The 23491-nt window shown below is 41.2% G+C and overlaps 1 protein-coding gene across 1 annotated transcript in view; it reads right to left on the bottom strand.

The window, feature by feature from the left end:
- Positions 1-23491, bottom strand: part of CIT (citron rho-interacting serine/threonine kinase) — a 94697-nt gene that overhangs the window by 7416 nt on the left and 63790 nt on the right. Inside the window, exons 25-44 of the mRNA XM_044990343.1 lie at positions 19384-19581; positions 18735-18928; positions 18084-18219; positions 17524-17628; positions 15933-16073; positions 15590-15697; positions 14629-14791; positions 14224-14388; positions 12223-12360; positions 11426-11606; positions 11115-11206; positions 10682-10786; positions 9482-9651; positions 8318-8398; positions 7966-8101; positions 6167-6306; positions 5032-5124; positions 3326-3434; positions 3054-3182; positions 138-218 (exon numbers count right to left, since the gene is read on the bottom strand). Of these exons, the coding sequence (XP_044846278.1) occupies positions 138-218; positions 3054-3182; positions 3326-3434; positions 5032-5124; positions 6167-6306; positions 7966-8101; positions 8318-8398; positions 9482-9651; positions 10682-10786; positions 11115-11206; positions 11426-11606; positions 12223-12360; positions 14224-14388; positions 14629-14791; positions 15590-15697; positions 15933-16073; positions 17524-17628; positions 18084-18219; positions 18735-18928; positions 19384-19581 (2665 nt within the window). The remainder of the gene's footprint in view (positions 1-137; positions 219-3053; positions 3183-3325; positions 3435-5031; positions 5125-6166; positions 6307-7965; positions 8102-8317; positions 8399-9481; positions 9652-10681; positions 10787-11114; positions 11207-11425; positions 11607-12222; positions 12361-14223; positions 14389-14628; positions 14792-15589; positions 15698-15932; positions 16074-17523; positions 17629-18083; positions 18220-18734; positions 18929-19383; positions 19582-23491) is intronic.

Below are 23491 nucleotides of genomic sequence, written 5' to 3'. Positions count from 1 at the left end.
AAAACACTGAGGCTGAAGGGGATCCTTCCCACTGGGGCTGTTTTCTGGATGTGATAACCCCCAGAATGCTGAATATTTTGGAACACGGGAACTGGGTGGAACCAGCACAAAACTGGTAAACATCATTCGACACCTACCAAAAGCCAAAGGCAAGCGACTCCATTTCAGGTCTTCTGTCCGACTGCGCCTTCCATAGGAATCCACAAAGACGCCAAACTCTGCAGAGAACAATCACCAATGTCATTTGCTTGTGGCTGGATTTTTTTATTATTAGTATTAAAGAGAGGAAGGCAAGCAACAGAAATACGATGGCCATCTTTTGCAGCTGGTGAATTCTACAGTAGCCAGAATTAAATGACGCTCATTGACATAATGCTTGCAAACCCTGCTGATTTAGGAATGATTTCAATAGTTCAGTTGTTGCAGTCCAAGTCCTCTTTATACTGAGTAAGGTAAAGTTATTATTCCTTACACTTCTAGGATCTCCAGCATCTCCAAATAGGAGAAACACAGAAATATTAGGGTTTGGTTATGCTTGCAGGTGTGCAGCGCTGGGAGTTAAAGCTGTCTTCCTACAGCTGTGTAGGGAAAGCACTGCAGTGTGGCCACACTGACAGCTACCAGCGCTGCAGTGTGGCCACATTTGCAGCAGTGTTGGGAGTGTTGCATTATGGGCAGCTATCCTAGCGTTCAAGTGGCTGCAACGTGCTTTTCAAAAGAGGGGGGTGGGGTGGAGTGTGACAGGGAGCATGGGGGAGACAGAATGGATTTTTGGAGCTGACACTGTGTCAGCTCCCTGCCTTGCAAGTTCTAAGGACTTGAAGATACACAGCACCAACCTTCAATCATTTTAAAAGTTTCAACCCCTTCCCCCACCCGTCTCTCATTCACTAAATGCAAATAGCCTTCAGACCAAATAAGCGGCTGCTTCTCTCCTCAAGCAAACACTAGCTGTGGACATTCATCCCCCTCTGCTCGAGCAAACAGTAGCTGTGTTTGTTTTTTAGATAAGCAGCTCCGGGGAGCCCCGAGTTCACAACAGAACAAAGAGAGGCATCACAACAAAACAAAGAGTGTTATCTTTACTTAAAAAGCATTATGGGAAGGTTCCGGAGGTCAGTTACAGCATAGTAAGATTAATCACTATTTACACTGGCACCCCAGCGCTGCAAAAGCAGCGCTATAGTCGTTATTCCCCAGGCCAAGGTGGAGTACAGCCAGCACTGTAGCCAGGGAGATACAGCGCTGTATGTGACTTGCCAGTGTGGACGGTGAGTGAGTTGCAGCGCTGTAAAGCCACCACCAGCGCTGTAACTCTCAAGTGTTTCCAAGCCCTTAGTCATAAAAGTGTGCCTGCTGTCCAAGCAGGCAGTTTTTGTAAATACCTGAAGGATTATTATTGTTGGAGTTAAAGGTCCTTTGTGGACTTCTAGGACATTGGACTAAAGATCAACAAAAACAACTTCATTAAAAAGTAGCTTATAACCCTTTGTTTCTCCACTGAGATGAAAGGAACAATCTTTCTATTGAAGTCACTGCATCACATAAGGAATCCTCTAGTTTAAGTTAGAAAGCCAGGAACGTTTAATCAGAGTGGTTAAACATCTATTCGCACTGAACATTCATTTAAAAAAGATCCCATTGTATTCTCTTCCGCACTGGCATAGAAATGAAAGTTACTTACCTGTAACTGGAGTTCTTCCAAATGGATTCTAAGTTTGCACTCCTGGGATGCTCTGACAGATGCAGCTTGAACAGGTAGAATTCTAGCAAGCAATAAGTTGGAGCCCTCATGCGCCACCCATCCTCCCCCCTCAGTGAACAAACAGTTCCAAGGCGAGGGTGTAAAGGGGCCTGGCACTCAATTTAGATCCAATATGATGCTTTTCCCCAGGGTATGTTCACTGAATAACTTCTGGTCAGAGGGGTCTCTCTGGGGATTTGCTCTTTGCAAAGAGGCTGACAGACAAGGCTGGGATGCTCGTGCTCGCCATAACAGCTATAGCCTTTTTTTGTGGGTTGACTCTGGAAACAGGGACTGGGCACCACAGTAGTTTTCCTCTTCAGATGCTTCTCACTTCCAGATCCTTTAGTACTGGGTACAGAGGTGGCTGGTTTGTCCTTCCCTCCAGATTCACTCAGAGCCAACACTGGCCTCAGACTCGTTCGAGCCTTGTACTGCCCAGCTCCGGATGGTTTTGCTGACAGTGCTTCTTGTAGTAAAATTGTCTGAGGCCTGTTCTGTCTGTTCTTTTTTGCTCACATTGTATAAGTCGAGCAAACCAGCATTTTGAAGGTGAGTGTCCCTCACCCAGAGATGCCAAGTATCTAGCATGTGTGTCAGATGCCACAAATACTGCCGGATGTGACACACATCTTTTAAAATAGGGCTTTTTATTCTTCAGTTCTGCCATTTCTGAACTGCACACTTACAACTAACTTCACCTAATACTAAGCTAGTTAACGATCTAACAAACTGCTAACTAAATCTAATTATAAAACTTAACTAGCTAATAAGCTATGGATCCAGGAGCACCCCAAAGCAGTTCCTCATGCATTCAGCTGCTTGCAGCTGTAAGTAATTTAGGCGGCTGGAGTGCCACACCCCCTTTTATACTTATGCCCTGGAATGTTCAACATTCACTGAGGGGATGGGCCAGGGAGGCGCAGGAGTGCTCCAACGACTACTGCTAGCTAGAGTTCTACCAGTTCATGCTGCACTGGTTGGAGCGTCCCATGAGTGGGAATATGCAGAGGACACTCAAAGAAGAGCTGACTGACAGGCACAGAGATCTTCACATAACCCAGAAGGAATCTGACCAACATATTTTAACAGATGGGATCAGTGTCTTGCCCTTTTAGGATCTACAACCTTTATATTTTATATTGCACAATATGACCTACAGTCTAATATGCCATTTCCAGCAATGTTGTTACCCAATATGATCATGCACACCCAATGGCTAGCCTCCCATAACTACAGTTCCCAGGTATCTTGTGACAAATGCTGTGCAGATGATCATGCTAGTCCAGCAGCCACATGATACACTTACCATGGAAACAAAGCAGGTACTCCTCCCTCTGTCCTGTAGGGTTCACCTGTATGATACTGATTGGGAAGCTATTGGTGGAAGAAGCAAACACAGCAGAGGCTAAGGAGTGGTCATTCTTATCGAGAAACTCTGTAAAGGGGTAGAAAGGAACAGCAGTGTCAGCACCAGCCTTCCTGTAAGTTCATACCCCTTGCTCCCATGTAGGTAGACAAGTATCTACCCCAAAGGAACATTCACAGAGCTGTTTATTTATGACAGGAAATGATTCCTACCCTCCAGGGTATACTGCTTCATCTCAATTTCATAGAACTTGTTGGTTCCGATGACGATGCTGTAATTGGTCAAATGGATACAGCTACATGGCTCTGAAGTTTCAATCTCCTGGAAGAGAAGGACGAGGCACATTGGCATGAGTCTAGATGATCCTTATTCAACTTTTCTGTTCCATTAGTTCCCCTGTATTTGTTTAAACATTTCTCTTATTACATAGGCCAGACCAGACAGTCTCTACGCAAAAGAATAAATGGACACAAATCTGACATCAGGAATCATAACACTCAAAAACCAGTAGGAGAACACTTCAAGCTCTCTGGCCACTCAGTAACACACCTGAAGATGGCAATTTTGCAACAGAAAGACTTCAAAAACAGACTCCAATGAGAAACTGCTGAGCTTGAATTGATTTGCAAATTAGATACCATTAACTCTGGCTTGAATAGAGACTGGGAATGGCTGAGTCATTATACTACTTGAATCTATTTCCTTATGATAACTATGCTTAGACCTCTTGTCAACTGTCTGTAACTGGCCATCTTGATTATCACTACAAATATTTTTTTCCTGCTGATAACAGGTCATCTTAATTAATTAGCCTCTTAGAGCTGGTATGGCATCTTCTCTGTATGTGTAGATATACTCTTCTTATAGGTTCCATTCTATGCGTCTGATGAAGTGGGCTTTAGCCCACGAAAGCTTATGCGCAAATAAATCTGTTAGTCTCTAAGGTGCCACAAGGACTCCTGTTCTTTTTATAGGATTCTGAGTGGCAATATTTCCCTCTATAAAAGGTGTTTAACAATTGCAGACTGCGAGCCTGCAATCTCCAGCAGGTGGAACAGTTCCCTTGCTGGGAGAACTAGTATTAATTTGCCTGCTACATCCATGAGTTTCCTTCTCTACAGGGGTTGTACTGGCTATTTAGAAGGCAGGTGTGCACACTATGAATCTGGTTGAACTCCAGCTACCATTAGAAGTGCAGGCAGCAACAGTTACAGCCAGATCAGCTTTTGCATCTGTGAAAAGCCAAAAGATTGCATTTGTTTCTTTCAGACAGACCATGCAACTGTCATCTACACCTTTGTCAGCTACAAATTAGACTAATACTCTAAATAGCATGCTGTGGTGTTCATTGTACAGCCCCATTATGGGGGTGGAGAGGATGTAGGAGAGATTTGAGAAGCAGAGTTAGAGTAAAGCAGTGATCCTTACTTATACACAGTGTTACATATTAACAGTCAACTAGGTTGAGGCACTATAAAATTGGGCACCTCCAGGCCTTAAAGGCAAGAGTTGCATGGGGGGAGGGGAGGGATGCTGCCAATCAAATTTATTTTTTGAATATACTTTAGATGAGAGAATGAAGAATTATTTTTATTTGTAACAAAGTTGGTTAAAAAAGAACTGGTTAGGATCTCTCAAGACTCAAGTGGATTGGACACTTGCAATTAAATATCGCCTTAGCCCAAGCCCGATTCAGCTGGCGAGGCTAGCCGCGGGTTTTTAATTGCAATGCAGACATACCCAAAATTGCTAGCAGCTCTGATTTTAACTGGAGCAGGTCACAATTTACTGTCATTTAGCCAGCAAGCAAAATCGGTATGAGCAACATAGGTTTTAGGCACTTGCTCCTCAGCAGAATGGAGTCTCACACTGGATTGTTATGAATATGTGAACTACTGAGAGAAATCAATAAACTTGCCTTCCTGATGCAGAACTTGCTGAGGCTCTCATTATAGCGCAGAACCACCACTTTGTTGGGCATGGCTGCACAGATGCAGAGTCCGTTCTCAACCTACGGAGAAGGTTAAAAATATGGTTAGAGATAGCAATAGAGAAGTTCACACTAAAGCTGTGGAAAATATTTTGAACACATGAACCAGTTCTCTTTGGTGAAAGGGACCGAGATGTTGGCAGAGATGAGTGAGTAATATTTGTAATAGGACAGTGTGGCGTAACTGCAGATTAGTGTAAGAATGAACAGCCTTTTCACACTCCTAAAGGACAGCACACATCCAGACTGCTTCTGCGATTTCTTTTGTAGTTGAAGCAAGTTAATTAAAAGAACAGGAAGCTTTCAATAGAATGATGTTTCTGTTAAGAGTGATAATGAACCCAAATTAACCCAGGCAGGTTAGATCTTTAACCTCTTGAACTTGTATCTTAAACAATGCTTTGAAATGAATTATGTTCAACTTGTCAAGGATCTGAGTAATCTGCATAAGCAGTTCCTGCTGAAAACTTCTGCAGTGGCCAAGTGTTTCACACTGAAATTGGCAAGCACACTGAACATTGTTGAATGATACAACTGCATGAGCAAATTTACTACCTGGGTAAGCACCACCCGGTGTTCAAGAGCAAAGACAGAGGAATACGAAATTTATTAATCATAAGAGACTAAAAATGGAGAGCGAATGTCTACAGTCAGAGAGACAAGGTGGAGGAAATAATATTTTTTATTAGACCAACTTTTGTTGGTGAAAGAGAATAGTTTTCAACTCATACAAAGCTCTTCTTCATCAGTTACGTTAGGTTTATCTCACAGTCTGTATCATGTAACCAGTTAGCATATTCCATTTATTGGTGGTCTGTGCTAGTTTATATTTGCAATAGACCCTTCGAGCTCCTTCCCCTCCCCCCCTCCCTTTTACTCATTTTATTTGGAGAAAAATACAAAAAACCAAGTATGTAGCTCCTGGATGTGCTGATTATGACAAGAAATAAAGTTGCTGATTTGATGAAGATTAAACCTGGCAATCCCTTCTAGTGTCTCACTGAGTCTGGGATCAATAGCTAAACTAAAGTACAGCCCAGGGCACAAAGGATCTATATCCTACCTTGCCGGCAGCAAAAAGGTGACATCCCTTGACAGCCTCAAAGATGCTTGGTGAGATATCAGGCTGGGCTGGGAGGTGAGATTGGGCTAGAGACTGCTTCACTTTCTTTACATCAACAAGACACAGAGCCCTCTCTTCTCCTGAGGACACAAACAGTTACATTTTTTCAATGTAAGATAGTCAAGCAAGGGGAGAATTTCACTCTTCACGGCAAGAGCCTATTCTGTTACATAAGCAGCGCCTTCTCATTATGGGTTGTTACTGTGGTAACAGCTACAGAACACTGTACATGTAAAAAATAATTCCATGTGAAAGAGGACTTTAAAAAAGGAGTAATACAAGGGAAAACAAGCACTGTCTCCTTGGATTGTTATAGTTGCTGTGTCTAGCTGAAAGACATCAGTACATGGCCTCATGAAGGCACTGCCTAGGTTAGCCAGGAAGACCCCTCCTTTTCAAGTGAAAGATGCTTTACCATTTCTGCCCACACAAGTTTGTAGTAGAGCCTAATGGTGCTACAGTTAAGAATCACTTTGACCCACGTTGGAACCCTGAGCTTTCAGTAATATCACCTTTTCAAATATCACATTGGGTGTAACTTTTGTATACAGTTACTTTCTTTCCTACAAACTTGAAATACTGTTTAAAAAGCTAGGGCATCTTAATATTATACAGCAAATTTGTGAAGCTTTTTTGTTGATTCCCTACAAACATTATACAGGAGGTTTTGATATTAAATTGCGCTATCTATCTAGTCCTTCTAGTCAAAGAGCAGGACGGAGAGCTAAGCACCACTGGGAAAGTATATTGCTCCAATTCGCATTCAGACTGAGGGACATAAAAAGCAGAAGACGAAAGCAGCCCTAGTTATATTACACGGGCAAGCGTGGTGGGAGCCTCTGTTAGAGCATTAGAGGGTCATGGTGCTGCGGATCCTAGGACAGTGGTGACCAATCTGTGGCCTTTCAGGGCGACTGTTAAAAACAAAGGAAAAGGAGTGTAGATGATTAAGAATTGGAAACGTATTCCGAGTGAGGCCTTGCAACTTTTAAACGGTGTTTGCAACAGCCCCACTACTTCAAGGAGGCAATAAGGGACACCACCACCCATAACTGTCACCCACCACTTCCCTGGCAGCCTCCAGAGCAACTCCATTGTGTGCTGGGGGGAGGGGGGAAGGTCAGCAGATCTCTGCTGCTGCATGGGAGGGGAAGGAAAAGAGCTGCTCTCACTGTTCCATTGCCTGCTTCCCTTCTAACCTGTGGGAATGATACAGAAACAGCAGGACGGGCTCCCGACTGGCTCTGCCTGGGAGAGCTCTTAGCAAAGAACGGCTCCTTTCCCCTATACAGACAGCCAGAGTAGTCCAGGAGAGGTCTGGGAATCAACAAACATTTATGGCTGACTTCAATCACAGCACTGAGTGTTCAGCACCTCTGATAACCAGGACACTTATTTAGGTGCTAAATATAGAGTAAGAAGCCTAACTTTAGAAACTCAGGTTTGAAAATGTTGTCCTCTGTTATTCAGTCCCCCATCCGTAAAAAAACAGAGAGCTCACTGCCTTTGTGCAGGGATATTGTGAGCATTACTTCATTCGTTAGTGTACATGAGAATCTGAGGTGATTCTGTGATGAGCACCACAGAAAAGCTACACATAAAATGTAGCGAGGAACCCAGGGAAAGCAAGTTCCACTGACATTGTGCTGTAGGGAGTTTCCCCTTAAGCTTCACAATCTAGAACATTTATCAGAACACTTCCACAAAAGCAAAAATCTGCCAGCTTCCTACCATCGTACCTGCTATCATGAGCAGTTTATCCAGATCCTTTATGAGGTGAATTTGGAAAACAGCACCAAGTCCTGGAATGTGTGTTAAGGAATTTTTCAACACATTCAGGGCATAGAGACCTTCCTCTGTACCAACGAGTACTACCTATAAAGACAAAAATTGAACAGTCAGCACTGTATAAGATCACAGAAATGCTCCAAGACTAAATTTCACTCATGCATAACACCAGCCAATGGAAAATGCAATCCAATCCCAAGGTACAAAAGGAAACATGTTCCTATTTACAAGTCTGGATACACATACTCCATTCATGCAAGGTTTACAGTGACCAGGTTGCGTGTTGTGCACTGATGTCATCACCTGGTCACTGAAGGGCATTGTGCAGTTTATATCCAGACGGTCTTCCCCCTCAAGCTTCAACAGGGAGTTTCCAAGCAGTTTCTGTAAGTGAGAAAAAGAAAACACAGTATGATTAACTAGGAAACACAATCAAACACTTAGACAACACTTAGCACTGACTCTCAGCCATCTGAAGAGCTAGCATGTACAATCTTGTCTCAAAACTTTAAAGCACATTATTCCTCCAGACTCATGCTACATTGGTTGTAACAAACACTAAACAATGTATCATTATCTGAACTGCAACCATCTGCTATATTGCACAGCATTCAGCTGTGGAAAAGTAGAGTTCTTCTGCAACACAAAACGTGTGTCAAGGGTTCATAAGCTGCCACTTAACAAGGCACAATTATTAGGAAAGTGAGGAAACAAGCATGTATGTCTCTATTTGAGTCCAAGCAGAAAGGAGGCTCTAAGACTGGCACATCAGTCTATTAATAACACAGAAGTTAGCAGAAGGTTCATATATTAGTTTATTACAGAGTGGCACTGAGGTCCCTTCAAGACACATACACATCCCAACACTTACTTGAACAGGGAACATTTGAGAAGTGATACAACTTAAGAAATCCTGATGTGTCTCAACACCCACAAAGTGGTTAGAAAAACTAAACTGAAACTTTCGAAAGAGAGACTGCCAAACAGTGTAATAGTTGGAAAGAAAATCAAGAGAGTTCTAATTAACATCCTGGACTACTCCTGCTAGTCAGATTTCCGTTGACTTGGGAGCCAAAATTTGAATATGCGATGCCAAAAAGCACAATCTCCCTGTATCAGGAAAGTTATAGCAATGAAAAGGGCTGTTCTAAATGGAACAGCAGTGAGACCACGTAACACCATTTTTGTCAGGAATAAACAGCTAACAAATCACAAAGGAGGGGGAGAAAAATAAGCCGCCTTCTGAGATTTGCTATTTTTCGGATCTGAAAGACGGTGCGACACTGTGAGGCATCAATCTCGTCGTAAACCATGGCTCACGGTATTCCTATTACATGATATTAAAGACAGAAATAATATTAACTAGTTTAACTTAATTTCAAACTCAGCATGTCAGATACTACAAGAAAATTTCAAAATGGTTCCCTGCAAGAATCTTTTATTATTAGAGAATCTATTTGTACTTACAGCATCAGCCTCAGCTTTTTCCCTGGAAACTCTCCCTCCTGCCACTATTGATTCCAAAGCAGTGACCCAGCGCTGCTTATCAGGGAAAGTAGGTGCTAGTAAGTAGAGTGTCCTACCAGGCCAGCACGTGGTGTGTGGATGAGACTCCACCTTCAGTATATATGGCACATCTAAGGTGGTGCAGAGAGAGAACAAAATTGGGATTAGCACTCGGAACAATTTCACTTGGCTTAGATTAGCATCCTTCATCTTTGTCAGAGAGGACATCACCATAACAAGATGTTTACTGCTACAATTTATACTATCAGTAAAGATGGGCTTTTCCATTCCAGGTGCTGCAAATTAGCTATTAAAGCTAAACAAAAATTGATAGCATTGTGTGTATGGTTTCCATCTTTCTATCTGCTAAGTAAAGATTAACTATCAGCCTTTATTCAGAGAGGAAGAGAAGTGTCAGCTATAACACAGAAGTTCCTTTTTTTTAAAAAGCCCTATGACTGAAGCGATCCCTGATAGTTTTCTCTGCACTGTTACACAGTGTACACTTTCTAAAAGCAAGTCACTAAGTAATCTCTTCCATGTCTGTAACACTGGCTTATGCAACACAAGAAGACAGTTTCCTTTTTTAAATTGTTGTTCAATAACCTGTTTTAAGAAACAATAATGTTCCTACTTTTGATAGCTCAACTCTCTTTAAATCAGTTCAATTCCATATATACACACACAATCAGTACAATACAAATATTACTTCTTTTTAGAGAATAACTGATTCCATATGCCTCATATTATTTCAGGTTAATGGTTTACTGCTAGAACATACACTTTGAAAATTCAGATTGGCGGAGGGCACTGAAGGAGGAAGTTTATACGAACTATGTTTAAAAGTGCTTTATAATAACTTTATAAAGCCACTCTAAGGTTTACCTCTATTTGAATGAAAGAGTACCTCATTCACAGTTCAACCATCGGGAGAGAAGCAATCAACTTTGTGGGTCCAACACTAGATGTCTGAACTATTCACAAGGCATACCTAATTGAAATAGAGGTAACCTCAGAAAGATTTATGATGTTACAGAACAGCAGTTTAAAAGGTTAACTGCAGAATGAGATCTGTTCTACCACCGTTAACTGCCGGTGGATGCCAAGCCATATTCATGGATCAGTTGAAATCCATTCTACCTCGGCTGCACTGATTCTCACCTGTCTTTGCTGTATTTGCGAGTTCAGTAGCTCCGACAGCCCCATGAACAGTTACATCTCCATCAGGAAGGCACAGCTCAAACTCCTCCACAGGCCGCTGTCCAGCTTTCGGGTGAAGGGGAAGGGACATGAAGATGAATGAGAACAAGACCCAAAGAAACAAGAAAGTAGTGAGAAAATAATGAAGAACTGGAGGAAGGAAGTGGGTAGCACATTGGGTTTTTCATAGCTGGAGTACAAGGTTACTTCCAATATTTAAAGCATGTAAGGTTAATAAAATCCTAAAGGGGGGGGGAAACAATTCTGCCTTATTAGACACAGCAGTTCAAATTAGCAATAGCTAATGTTAACATATTCATTAGACCCTTCGATACAATGAATAATCTCAGAAAACAGAAAAGGCAAATCTTGTTTGTTGAAGGTGTGAAGTTACCTTCTCTTGCTTCAGCATCATAAATTAGCACTTTAGTTCCTTCCAGGACAATGAATTTCCTGTCCCAGCCCTGCTGTCCACGCTTATTATTCCTGAAAACACAGCAAGCACAAAAGATCATCAGAATTTCCACCAAGATTCTGAATTGGAGTGGCAAGCAAATCCCTGGGGGATAAATTTCATTGGTAACACAAGATTGCAATGGCAAATATTGAGAGAATTCAGAGAAATTGCCTCACGATCTGGGATAATTTATAGCACAGCTCCATATGTGCCACCACCTGCTCTGGCACAAAGACTTATGTTTATACCTTGGCACCTTCATCCATCCTTCCAGACGTAAACTGCTGCTTGGCTCCTTCAGCTGCAGTCCTGGAGAGTTCAATTTGTCCCGACAGAAGGCTTCAGAAAAGTGTGTGGCATATTCTGCAGGCAGTCCACATGTAGCTGGCAAGCATGTTGAGCACTTTGGGTGACACATCACTTGGCATTCTGGGAGAGTAAAACTTTATAAGGCATACACCAGAAAACATGGCCCAGTCCATTCAGCTTCCAACCAGTCACCCAGAGACCCACCCCTCTCCTGTTCAATCTAGCCATCTGATGTTTTCAAATATACCCTCTAGTTACTCTTCAGGTCTTCATAATTGGATACTGTCAATCTTTGTTTGCAGGGAGAAAGAACTGGATGGTGAAGTCTCTGATGGCCCAGAATATGTTACCAAATACTCCCATGGAGCGAGAAAGAAGTTGGAGTGATTTCTCCAGTTCTCACAGGCAGTACTGGTCCAGAAAACAACATACTTTCCCTGGTGAAGAGTTCCTGGTAGTCACACTCTGTCCCAATTCCCCGCTGTTTTTGGCAAGGCAATATGGGCAAAATAACCATATGGTAGCTAGGAGAGGGAATCAGTCACCTGGCCTTCCCAAATAAAGAGAACTGTCTCTTTCCACGGACACCTAAAAAAATGTAACCAAGGCTGTTGGTGGAGAAGCTCACCGTCTTCACTGAACAAGGACATGAGACTCTATTCTGAATGACTTGAAGTGTTAACCCTCCATTCTAGCATTCAATTGCCCTCCATTCACTCACACGCCCTGCTCTTACCAAGACATTTAGATGCTTGACGTCCAAAGTGCACAGTATCCAGACACACTGCACATTTTGTTGCCCTCATATTTAGCCCCACATTGAAACGGTGAGGGATATTGTGGTGCATTCGCTCTTTCAGACGCCGACTGAACTCTGGAAGGGGGAAAAATGTCACAGGGATAGACAAAAGGTATAACATGATCCAATGGCTGGAGGTTGAAACTAAACAATTTTGTAAATTGGTGGAAACAGAGTGTACGTTTTTAACAATGAGGGTAATGAACCATTGGAGCAACTTACCAAGGTCATGGTGGATTCTGCATCACTGACAGTTTTTAAAAATCAAGAACAGATCTTTTTCTAAGAGATATAGGAATTATTTTGGGAAAGTTCTATGGCCTATGTTATAGAGGAGGTCAGACTAGATGGTCACAAAGGACTGTGCTGCCAACAAACAACTTGCTTCTCTCACTTTACCTATGCTAGATACTGCGCATGCTTTCCCCATACCAACTTCATACCACCGAGAACAGATTTCCCCAACTTTCAGTGCTGACCAATGAGCACATCTCAGCACCTGCCAATACACTTGATTGACAGTGAACAAATCTTACCCCTCATGTCAATTCTTTTCCCTGTTGCATGTGTCTTCCCATGCTACCCATACCCATCGCTTACCCATGATTGAGGACATCTCTCCTTATGTCTATGTAATCCATGCTTACAAAGCATGGCTCTCTTTCCATCTCCATTGGCATATGAGTTTCTGAGTGTATGACAACCATTGGGCTAACAGACCTGGGTCTTTCAGCTCAGGCAGTAGAGGCTTATGGTTTTAGATTCAGAGGTCTGGGGTTCAATCCCCATTGTTATGACCCACCCAGGGACCATCCAGACACCTAATACCAATTCTCTCATATACACGTGCGCATAGCCCCTTAATTTTCAATTGCATCCTTCTTGCTGATGAGTCTCGCCCCATATTTTTGACAGCATACACCTCTTCCTTCATTCCTTACTAAGAAGGATCCAACTTCTCCTCTCACCCAATACCTACCCTTTCAATGCACACTTCATGTGTCTCCTCATGCCTATTGCCATTCCTTTCCCTTTATAGAGAATTCTCGGCTCAGCTGAATGAAGTTGCAGCTTAGACAAGTAAAGATATGTCAGCCAGGGAGGAAACATCCATACACCCTTTTGATCAATGCAGAATTGTAGTTGAGAAAGTAAAGTGCAGTCTGAAGAGCAAAGCCTACCACAGCCCTGTTTTGTGCTGATGTAGGGCAGCATATCCTCTGTACGAATCCCTATTTTACAAAGAACATTGTGACTTTGAAGAGGCACAATATGGAACAACAGTAAGACTGGAATGGATTTTGTTTGCACTTGTCATTGTCAGTCTTTATTGAGACTTAAGATAGAGGTTAGCAAAAAAACCCTTTTTTCCCCAGTATGTTTACTTCATGCATTTCACAGCTCTTTGAGTCTAGCCAGCTTCACTATCCCCCAGAGAATTTATTGCTTGCTGAAAAATGCCTACTAATCAACAACAAGGGAACAGAAAAACCCATTGGAAAAAAGTTTAATTCCAGACACACTATTTAAAGGATTCTCTATCAAAAACTAGATTTCTTTTAATCAATCAATTAAAAAAATCCAAGCCAAGACAGAAAGCCTTTAACTGAAGTTCTATAAAATAAGTGATGTTGAAATTTCATTCAAGCAGAGATTTAGACTACAGAACAAGAGCAAGAAAGGATGATCCAAGACTTCTATTATGACAGGAGTTTTTAGAAAAATTCATCCCTCACAAATAGGTAACACAACCCCTTTCCCTTATACAAACTAGGCTCCAATTCCCCTCACATCACTTTCCAAGTCTGCTACCTAGAGCTCACCAATACTTGTGCACGTCATTATACACACCTGCATGAAAAGAGAAAAGATGGTTTTGAAAAGGGGGGTGGATATTCTGAATAGGAACAGGCATTTCATATTCTCCTTTAGACTTACCCTCTGGTGTGGAGGACTCCTTTCTGCGACTTGAGGGTGGAGCAAGCAGGCTGATGGGAGTTGGCTGATGCTCTGGGGAGCGGACAATGGCAGACATGATGATCTGCTGTCTGGCTGTGGCAGGAGTGGATGGATGAGGGTGGTCTGTTATTTTCCGATGGGCAGCTACAGAGACAAATACAACTTGTTAACTCATCCAGTATGAGGCTAGTTTCCAGCCATGGTTCTATGTAACCATTCAAGGGTTACAATGTGCAGAAAGCATGTAGCCCTAATGTATCTTCAAAGCAGCAAAGTAGGAATTAGACAGTAATTTTACTGTTACAGAGACGCACAATTTTAAGGCAAGTTTTGAGGCCAAAATGTCTCTCTTCTCCAGATTCAATTTTTCTGTTACCCCCCTACCTTCTTCTCGAGCAGATCTGAGTTCAATGCGTGTTTTCTGTAGAGCCTCCTCCAGCTCAGCAGAACGGGCCTTCTCCTTCTCCAGGGCCACTTTCAGCTCATTGTATTGCAGGGGAACCTGTGTGGGTAAAGAAGGGTCCTCTTTCCGCCGACTAAACAGGCCCTAGCAACAGAAACACACAGACAACTCCTAACTCCTAGTAAGAGATGATTTAAACTAGGCAAAGGGAAACTAACTAACTGCAGGCCAGAGGGCCTAGTGGTAATTATGATGTACAAAAGGATAGGCTTTTAATTGGAGTTGAAGAGAAAAATGTTGAGAACTTTATTTTAATTTAAATAAGCAGCGTACATTGCCTGTATAATGCCACCAATACCTTGCATTTCCTATAGCACCTAACAGAGGATCTCAATGAGTGTTAACACTAACGAATTGAGCTTCAACGTCCCTGACATAGATTAACATTATGTCCATTTCACAAGCTGGTATAGATTTAATTGCTTAATTCAGGGTCACACGGAGGTCTGTGGCAAAGCTGGAAATAGGACTCCTGACTACCTACCCTATGATTTAACTAAAAGATTAACCCTTCCTGATTCTAATACATTCACATATACTTACCATTTAAAAAACTTGTTCGTACATTTTCATTAAAAAAAAAAACAAAAAAACAGGGAAGGTTCATATTTCCCCAGCTGCTGCAGAGGTGTTGTTAGTGGGCTGCAACTTGACTCATTGTGGAAACAGAAATACTGACAGGCCACAAGGCGGACATGTTGCCTGATAAAGCTTTTTTCAGTCATTTATAATGTTCCTTAAACTGGAATGTGTTTGTGTTATGCAGTAAGGATAAAAATAAAAAATATTTTGAACACACAGTAAATAACTAAATCATGAAGATTTCAGTCATTGACTCCATGGCTAGTTTCTTGAATTCTGCCTCCCAAACCTTTAACCCACCTTCTTCTTTTTGGCTGGCTGGTCCATCTTTGCTTGCAGGAAGTCAATGAGTTTGGTTTGCTGAGAAATAGTGCCCTCCATTTTCACCTTTTCATGGGAATAGAGAACCTGTGAACCACACATGAAAAAAGAAAATTAAACCTCAGCAATAGAGAAACAGCAGCACAACAATCAGAGATGAGACAGTGTGAAAGACCAAGCAGGAAGTCAAACACTCAAGCAGAGCTAACTTCATCCAGTTGTCGGAAATGGCACATAACAATGACAGGCTACGTACTGAAAAAATCGCACATTTGATATTTGCCACAGTATCCCTTTTGCTTTCCTCTTACTGACTCCTCACCTGAATGTTTTCCAGTTGGTACTCTAGGTCACTCCTTTCAGTCTTCAAAAGATCTGCTCGATCCAGAGCTTCTTGAAGGCCTTGAGTCAGGCGGAAGATGTGGTTTTTTTGCAGATCCATCTGCTGTTGCAGCTTTGCCTGCTATTAGTGGGAAAACAAAGGCCAAATGTTAATGTTTCTTGCAGCACAAGCATCTTCCTAGAACTTAAAATTAAACATCCATTTATTTTATAGCTCAAATATTAATTTACCCTATTTATAAAATCCCAGAATCTTTCCTTCTTCCCAAAGTGCCATATTATCATCTTTAACACCAGTGATTTGCATGAGTTCATAGCAACGCTGCCTTTTAAAATATATTTTTACACACACACCCACAAAAATAAATAAAGCAGTAATTTGCTTTGTTTGGTTTTTGGAGATCGTATATCTGCTAAACTAGTGAGGGAGACAGCAACATCAAGAATTTCTGGATGCCAGTTTTCCAAGCCTTTCACACAGACACCAAAAGCTACCTCAACATTTCTCTCTAAGAAAGACCTTTCTTAGAAACAAGGTCAAGCATCTGCATATTTGGTTGATCTATGAAATTAAATTTATTACAAGTGCTCAGGTCTCTACTCCCTACCTGCGGCAGAAGAAACTATCTTTCCGCACAACCAACCAAAGCACACAGAGCCACCAAAACTCCAAGGTTATAATGAGGCAAAACCAAAACCACCTTAATTGCGATAGGTGATGAGTCATCATCTCTAGGATAACCACCCTTCTCCAAAGTGAAAACTAACATACCATTTTGACTTACTTTCTATTCTCCACAGCAACATTAAGAACATAAGAACGGCCGTACCAGTCACACCAAAGGTCCATCTAGCCCAGTATCCTGTCTACCGACAGTGGCCAATGCCAGGTGCCCCAGAGGGAGTGGACCTAACAGGCAATGATTAAGTGATCTCTCTCCTGCCATCCATCTCCACCCTCTGACAAACTGAGGCTAGGGACACCATTCCTTACCCATCCTGGCTAATAGCCATTAATGGACTTAAATCACCATGAATTTATCCAGTTCTCTTTTAAACGCTGTTATAGTCCTAGCCTTCACAACCTCCTCAGGTAAGGAGTTCCACAAGTTGACTGTGTGCTGCGTGAAGAAGAACTTCCTTGTATTTGTTTTAAACCTGCTGCCTATTCATTTCATTTGGTGACCCCTAGTTCTTGTATTATGGGAATAAGTAAATAACTTTTCCTTATCTACTTTCTCCACATCACTCATGATTTTATATACCTCTATCATATCCCCCCTTAGTCTCCTCTTTTCCAAGCTGAAGAGTCCTAGCCTCTCTAATCTCTCCTTATATGGGACCCATTCCAAACCCCTAATCATTTTAGTTGCCCTTTTCTGAACCTTTTCTTGTGCCAGTATATCTTTTTTGAGATAAGGAAGGATAGAGTAGCAACCTGGATCTTTGGCATTAACTCTGAATTTTCTAGCTTCATTGAAACTTAGTACAACTATTTTTGTGGGTTCACATTGTGGATCTTTCCAAATACATTTGTATAACATGAAATTCCCTCACAGGGTAGCCCTTACCTCTTCCAGAAGCCTCTGTTTGAGCTCACGTTCTGTCTCAAGCTTCTGTTGTAAACTGCGTGCATTCATCTCCAGCATTGCATGCTTCTTCTCCAAATCATTGAGCTAGGCAGTTGAGACGGACATATATATATATATATATATATATATATAATCATAGATGCAAACAAATGTTATAAGACCCAAAGATCTTAAAATCCAAATTCACCAATCAAACATAAAGGGCTAGAATGAAAAATATTACCTATTGCTTTTTCTTTTTTTTTTTTTAAAGGGTTTTGGCTGTTGCTGCTCAAATGTGGATGTCACATCAGTTAGAGATTTCATTAACACCCATGATGTCGGGATCAGCCCTTTGGGTTAAATTTAACTGATTGGAAAGCCAGGCTCTTGGCCTTCAGAATTGCATCCTCAACAAGAGAGGCCTCAGTCTTTTTGTAAAATTTACCCCTCCAACTGAAAGACTGTTCAGCTCAAAACTACATTTCTATCACGAACACCTGAGTTGACACATTTTTCTTTAGTGAATATATAGAAGATTAAGATAAAAAGATACTGACCTTGTCAGAAAGACTCTCAGCTTTGAGTTTTTGCTCCTTCAGTGCTTGCTGGAGAGCAAGAATCTCTGCTTTGTGTTCTTTAACAGCTAGTTCTACCACCTGGCGGGATTCAGTAATACGCTGATCTGCTCGCACTCTGTATTAAAAATGGAAAAAATGTTACCTGATGATTTCCTCTCTGGGACTGACCTCTTCCTAGGATGCCAGGACATCAATAGACACTTTCAGAGGCTTGCCTCACACTCAAAATGTTGGTTTATATAGCCAGTCATCTTATTATGATGCTTCCACATTACAGAATCCTGTTCTCAGCCCCTGCTAGAACTATTGCTTGGGAATTCAAAGTCACCGGAACAAGGAATGAGAATCAAAGATGAGTTTACCATATCATGGTACAGTCCAGGTTTAATTTGAAAGATAGCTTGCAAGTTACAGTTAGAAATACTATTTTCTGAATTCAGTGGCCTTGCAGAGGAATGAAGGGGAACACATCACTGGAGAGTCACATGTATCAATTTAAATATCCATCTTCCAGTTTTACCTCATATAAATTAATATTGGGTGCAAATTCATGTCTAACATTCTATATTATATTGAACTATATTCCACAGAGCACTTTTACACAAAGATTAATGAAGAGAAAAGCCATACCGGCTCTGTTTTTCTGTGTCCAACATTCTCTGTAACTCTCGCACCCGACATTCAAACTGGGACTTCTCATCCCCTAGAACGCTTCTCCATGCTTCCCACTGACGTTCCTTCTCTAGCAGTTCATCATTCAGGGCCTCTAAGTCCATCACCTGCTCTTCCAGCATTGTGCATGTTGTCTTCAAGGCCTCCATTGTCTAAAAATAAATCCTCCCATTAATTCTCACTTCCCACATCAAACATGCACTTTTTAAGATACAGCTTCACCATTCCAATTACAGTACATGCAAATCCACAGCATCAACTGGTAAGTCACATCTCATTATTTCAAGGCCTGAATCTTTATGCATTTAATTGTAGTTACCTTTAATGTCACCAATACCCCATGATGGCTTTAGCCACAAGCAAAAATGAAACAACTAGGAAGCACCATTCCTTGCCAATGTTGCAGTGAGCCACAAAGGGACATATTAAAGATCTCAGTGCATTCTTACACTCCTTCCCAGAGCGGTCATTGTAGGGTCAAGTTCCTATAAAAGTTATAAACACCCTCCATTATTTCTCCATATTAGAAAGAATTTTTAGCTAGTCAGAGTCTTGCCAGAAGATAAGTGTCATGAAGAGATTTTAAACAGAATTTCTAAACTCTCACTTGTTTCTGACTGGTGAGCTGCATCTCCCTCTCAGTGATCTCTCGACGGAGGTGATCAACCTCACTTCGCAGCTGTACTATCTCATCACTGGCCCCAGAGGCCTCATCAAGCTGCTTTGACAGGAAGAAATTCTGATTGTTCAGTTCTGCATTGTCCTCACTCAGCTGGTTCAGCTGTTCTTCCAAGTCTGTAATCACCTAAAAAGAACAAAAGAAGTTTGGGTTACAGGTCAGTGAGTAGAGTTCTGTGAAAGGATGTTATCCACTCCTACAGCCACACCTTGCTGAACAAATAGACAGATTGTAGCATGTTTGTCCAATTCAAACATGAGCACAATTGTAATTGCAGATCTTATGAAAGGGCATGAGCTTAGCATTGGCAGTCTTTCTTGATTCTTATAGAAAGCATCTTGAGATACTTTAATTCTGATTTAACCTAAAAAGGTATAAATATGTTGCAATACAATTTATGATTAATTTGGTGGCACACCCTAGAGGTTAGAACATCAGCTTGAGAGCCAGGAGAGCTAAGTTCTCTTCCCAGGTCTTCCACTGACTTGCAGTTTGCCTTATGCAAGGCACTTCACCTCGATACCTCAGTTTCCTCATCTCTGAAATGAGGCTAATACTTCTCACAGAGGTTTTGTAAAACAATCTTTAAGATCATTAAATGAGAGGTGCTATAGGTGGTACTATTTGGAAAGCTGCTGCCTAGAAATTGCTTAATTTACTTTAACTAAAATCATAACTAGCCATGAAAAGTTATAATTTATGAAGGAACAGATAGTATCAAGACAATAGAGTTATGGATGGCAACATGACAAATATGATGACAGAAAAAGCTTGGCAGCACCACAGATTATAGTAGAAAATTCAGTACTGCCATCAAAGAAAAGCAAGGATTCAACCAGGTTGACAACGCCTTGCCTTTATGAATCAGGACTGTCCATTTATTAAACTAGATTGACATCTCATTATGCAAAGTTTGGTTTTTAAAACTATCCCAAAGTTTTAAAAAATTAATAATAAAAATGGAGTATTTTCATACAACCCTCCAGTTTCTGAGAGTGGAAACCCGTATGAAAAACTCAAGGGGAGATCAGTAGAAAAGAATTCTGCAACTACCTGTACTACAAGACCAATGCAACTGGGGGGAAGGAGGAAGGGAAATACCTCATACATCTAATCTGAAAACAGCTTAACAAAAAGAACCACAGAACATCATTTAGCACAGTTTGTGTTAAAATGCCCTAAATAGGTTCAAGAGGCATTTCAGCACATATGTAAAAATGCTAGTGTATGTCAAGGTAATAAAACACCTTATTAAAAGCAAAACTTAAGATCCCAGAACATTATCTCGTGACATGTTTAGACTTAAATGTTCTGGTTTCCCATGCAACAGTCAAGGACCTCAATATCTGCAGTAGAGAGTACAGCTCCTTTCAGCTTTTCTGAGGGAAAGGCAACCATTTCTTTTTGACTACAGGCTCTCTAAAGCATACCCATGGCAGGCTTTCACCATGCCTCTCCCAGATCTAAACCAACACTACTTGCCTTTTAAACTGTTGGCAAAAAAGACGGACTTAAACTTTTTTTAAGGGGGGTTCTGTCAACCATTTGTTTAGGGCCAACTCATACCCTAAAATGCAACATCACTGACTTCTATTTTCAATAGTGTGGCTGTTACTTTAACACTCCCAATGCTCTACTGAAATTAAATATTTTGTCCTGGTATCACTTATACATCATATAAGTTATTTAGGTACCATGATTGCACCATGAGGACATGTCAGTCTCTACATTGTTAAAAGGGACACCAACTAAGAAATAAAAAAAAATAAAAAACAAAAACAACACTTCTGTCTGAAAATGTAACTGAGATTTCTGTTACGTTTCAGACCAGAGAAATTCTTCTATTTCCAGTTGGTTTTCTTTATACATTTGACAGCACCACCAGTCTTATCAGTTTCATCACCTCCCTTATACAATCAGTTTCACTTATAGTTTTTAAAATACAGGAAAGAGCGAGTGTAAAACTGCAAAAATTAGCAGAACAACTCAGTGGTTGGAGTAGCACTTGAAACAACTTAATTAATTTTAGTTCAAACTGACTAAATTTCAAGATGATAGCATCGTCCCTTCAGGGCGAAATCTAACCTTCCATTAGAAGCGTGATTTTTGACTCACTTCCCCCAACCTCACCAAAACTAAACCAATCTGCCTGAACTTGGTGATCTTATTCCAAAGCAGAACATTTATAGAAAGTTTGAGGCAAATCAGACAAAGTATTTGAGAGATGAAGGGTTCAAAAATGGAAGAAATGATGTGATCTCATTTCTTGAACATTATTTTGGCTCATCTTAACTCCAAAATGGCTTGGCCTACAAATTTCAAATTTATTTTAATCGGTTGACTTTGGCAAAGAATGATCTCTCTGACTAGGGTTTCTCTTTCCGCAGATGATATGGAGGAAGGGGAGATTTGCTGACAGATTTAATTATTAAAATCAGCTTCCATGTACATTACGGCCCCAATGTGGAGTTTATAAATTCTACATAGCTAAGAGAGTCACAATGGGAGCAGCAGCATGAGGGCAGCCACATGGGGCAGAGCCCAGATTTGGAACAGTAGATGAGAGACAGCCACACAGGAAGGTGGGAGCCAGTTGCGAGGGAGCTGCCTAGCCTGGAAGCCAGGAAGAAGGCAATCATGCAGCAAGGGCAGTTTAGGTTGGACATTAGGAAAAACTGTCTGTCAGGGCGGTTAAGCACTGAAATACATTGTTCAGGGAAGTTGAGGACATACATCATTGGAGATTTTTAAGAGCGGGTTAGACAAACACCTGTCAGGAATGGTCTAGATAATACTTAGTCCTGCTGTAAGTGCAGGGGACTGGACTAGATGATCTCTTGAGGTCCCTTCCAGTCATATAATTCTATGATTCTATGTGTGGAGACACTGGAAGCACAGTCTGATAAAAAGGGAGGTTCGAGTCCATACAACTTGCAACCCCACTGAAGTCTTGTAACTGAGAAAATTCTTGAAGTGATTGTAAAATTAAGGAAGTTCCCAGGCAAAAAACTATGTTACACTGGAGTTAAATTTGCAAACAGCAATTAAGGGAAGCACGCTTAAGAGTACATAGTAGTGTCCTTTAAAAACCCAAATGCAATAGAAAACTTCAAAATTCAAAGTTAATATTTATCTATTTCATTTAGTAATACTAAAAAGCATGAAAATGCACTTTCAGGCCACCAAACTTAGCTGTGCTACTCTATCACCATCCACAGAACATCTGAAAGCAAAGAAACAATTCTATCCTCAGACAATGCACATCATCACCACCACATCTGTAATTCTGAAAATTAAGACATGATTTAACTGGACCATGTTAATCTTGTTGAGACTGGCTGCACACTACTGCAGTATTTAAACTGAATGCCTCATCGTCTTTACATTGCTACAGTGAACTACACCTACCTTTATAATACCATACAGAGTAACCAGAAAATGACATCTCTTCTATGTAAGTGACCACATTCAGGACAATTCCCACCAAAACATAGAGTTTCAAATGCAAAGTGCTGCCATGCTGTGATATTTCACATAGACTCATAGCTGCCATATCTGGGCCTATACATTTCTCCAGGGATGGATCAAAACTTAGGTAGCTTAGATGTCGGGGGCTCAGGATAGTGGTGTTTAGATTTACATATCTGACACAGCCATACAACACTCAAGACGCATTCTCCACAGTTCAACACTACAGGCAAAGTATGCCAAGAAAGCAGATTTAGGATGTTCTTCACTGCAGACTGAAAACTTCTTCAAACCTCCATCAAGATGTCTCAGCCATTCACAGAAGCTCCAAATAGGTGTGCAGGGAGGAGGTTGGATGCAGAAAGAAAGAATTAAGATTTTTTGGGTGACCTCAGCAGCACATCAGTACAGCTACTCTTTGGGGGTGGTAAAGATCTTAAGTGCAATCTTAACTTGGAATTTCCAGACTAATGTGTGTAAAGTTCTGCTCTACTCATCTTTCTCCTTACAACCACCTTCTAGCTAGCAAGAAAGGGTGCATGGAAGGAGAACAAAGCATCCCCCCTCC

The sequence above is a fragment of the Mauremys mutica genome, chromosome 16 (genome assembly GCF_020497125.1).
Source record: "Mauremys mutica isolate MM-2020 ecotype Southern chromosome 16, ASM2049712v1, whole genome shotgun sequence".
Classification (NCBI taxonomy): Eukaryota; Metazoa; Chordata; order Testudines; family Geoemydidae; genus Mauremys; species Mauremys mutica.
The sequence above is the reverse complement of the archived record's forward strand: the minus strand, read 5'-3'. Positions and strand labels throughout refer to the sequence as shown.